This window comes from Etheostoma spectabile, chromosome 2 (genome assembly GCF_008692095.1).
Source record: "Etheostoma spectabile isolate EspeVRDwgs_2016 chromosome 2, UIUC_Espe_1.0, whole genome shotgun sequence".
NCBI lineage: Eukaryota > Metazoa > Chordata > Actinopteri > Perciformes > Percidae > Etheostoma > Etheostoma spectabile.
The window spans coordinates 31,367,061-31,367,676 of record NC_045734.1 but is presented as its reverse complement, the minus strand read 5'-3'; the positions used below and the strand labels follow the sequence as shown (position 1 = coordinate 31,367,676).

General features: G+C 55.4%; 1 protein-coding gene across 1 annotated transcript in view; it reads left to right on the top strand.

The window, feature by feature from the left end:
- Positions 1-616, top strand: part of LOC116702462 (titin) — a gene marked incomplete at its 5' end in the record, with an annotated part of 4,416 nt that continues 3,800 nt past the window's right edge. The window contains 2 exon segments of the mRNA XM_032536667.1: positions 1-37; positions 199-498. Coding sequence (XP_032392558.1) covers positions 1-37; positions 199-498 — 337 coding nt within the window.

Below are 616 nucleotides of genomic sequence, written 5' to 3'. Positions count from 1 at the left end.
TACATCGACGAGCCCGTCAACGTGTCCTCCCCCGCCAGTGAGTCACAACACAGACTCGAACGCTCGCTTGCCCAAATCTCTGGTTTTATTGTAGTTGTATAGTAATTTGTCAGTAACATAAACACGAGTAACTAGTAACTAAAGTAATGCTGCAGTCCAAAAGGGATTTCTCTCTAACCCTGGTCTGGTTTCTTGCAGCCTGCCCCGACCCCCCGGAGAACCTGCGGTGGAGAGACAAGTCGGCCAGCGGCATCTTCCTGACCTGGGAGCCGCCCAAGTTCGACGGCGGCACGGGGATCCGCGGCTACAACGTGGAGCGCTGCCAGAGAGGAACCGATAAGTGGGAGCCCTGCGGGGACACGGTCCCCGAGCTGAAGTGCCAGGTGACCGGTCTGATAGAGGGCCAGTGGTACGCATACAGAGTCCGGGCCCTGAACCGCCTTGGGGCCAGCCGGCCCTGCAAGGCCACAGACGAGATCCAGGCCGTAGACCCCAAAGGTACGCACAGTGCCCGATTTAAGATCCAGAACCTAGATCCTACATTACATTTACATTACATTACATTTCCTAAAACCCCCCAGATGTCCTGATTTTTGTCCTCTAAGCTGCTCTAACC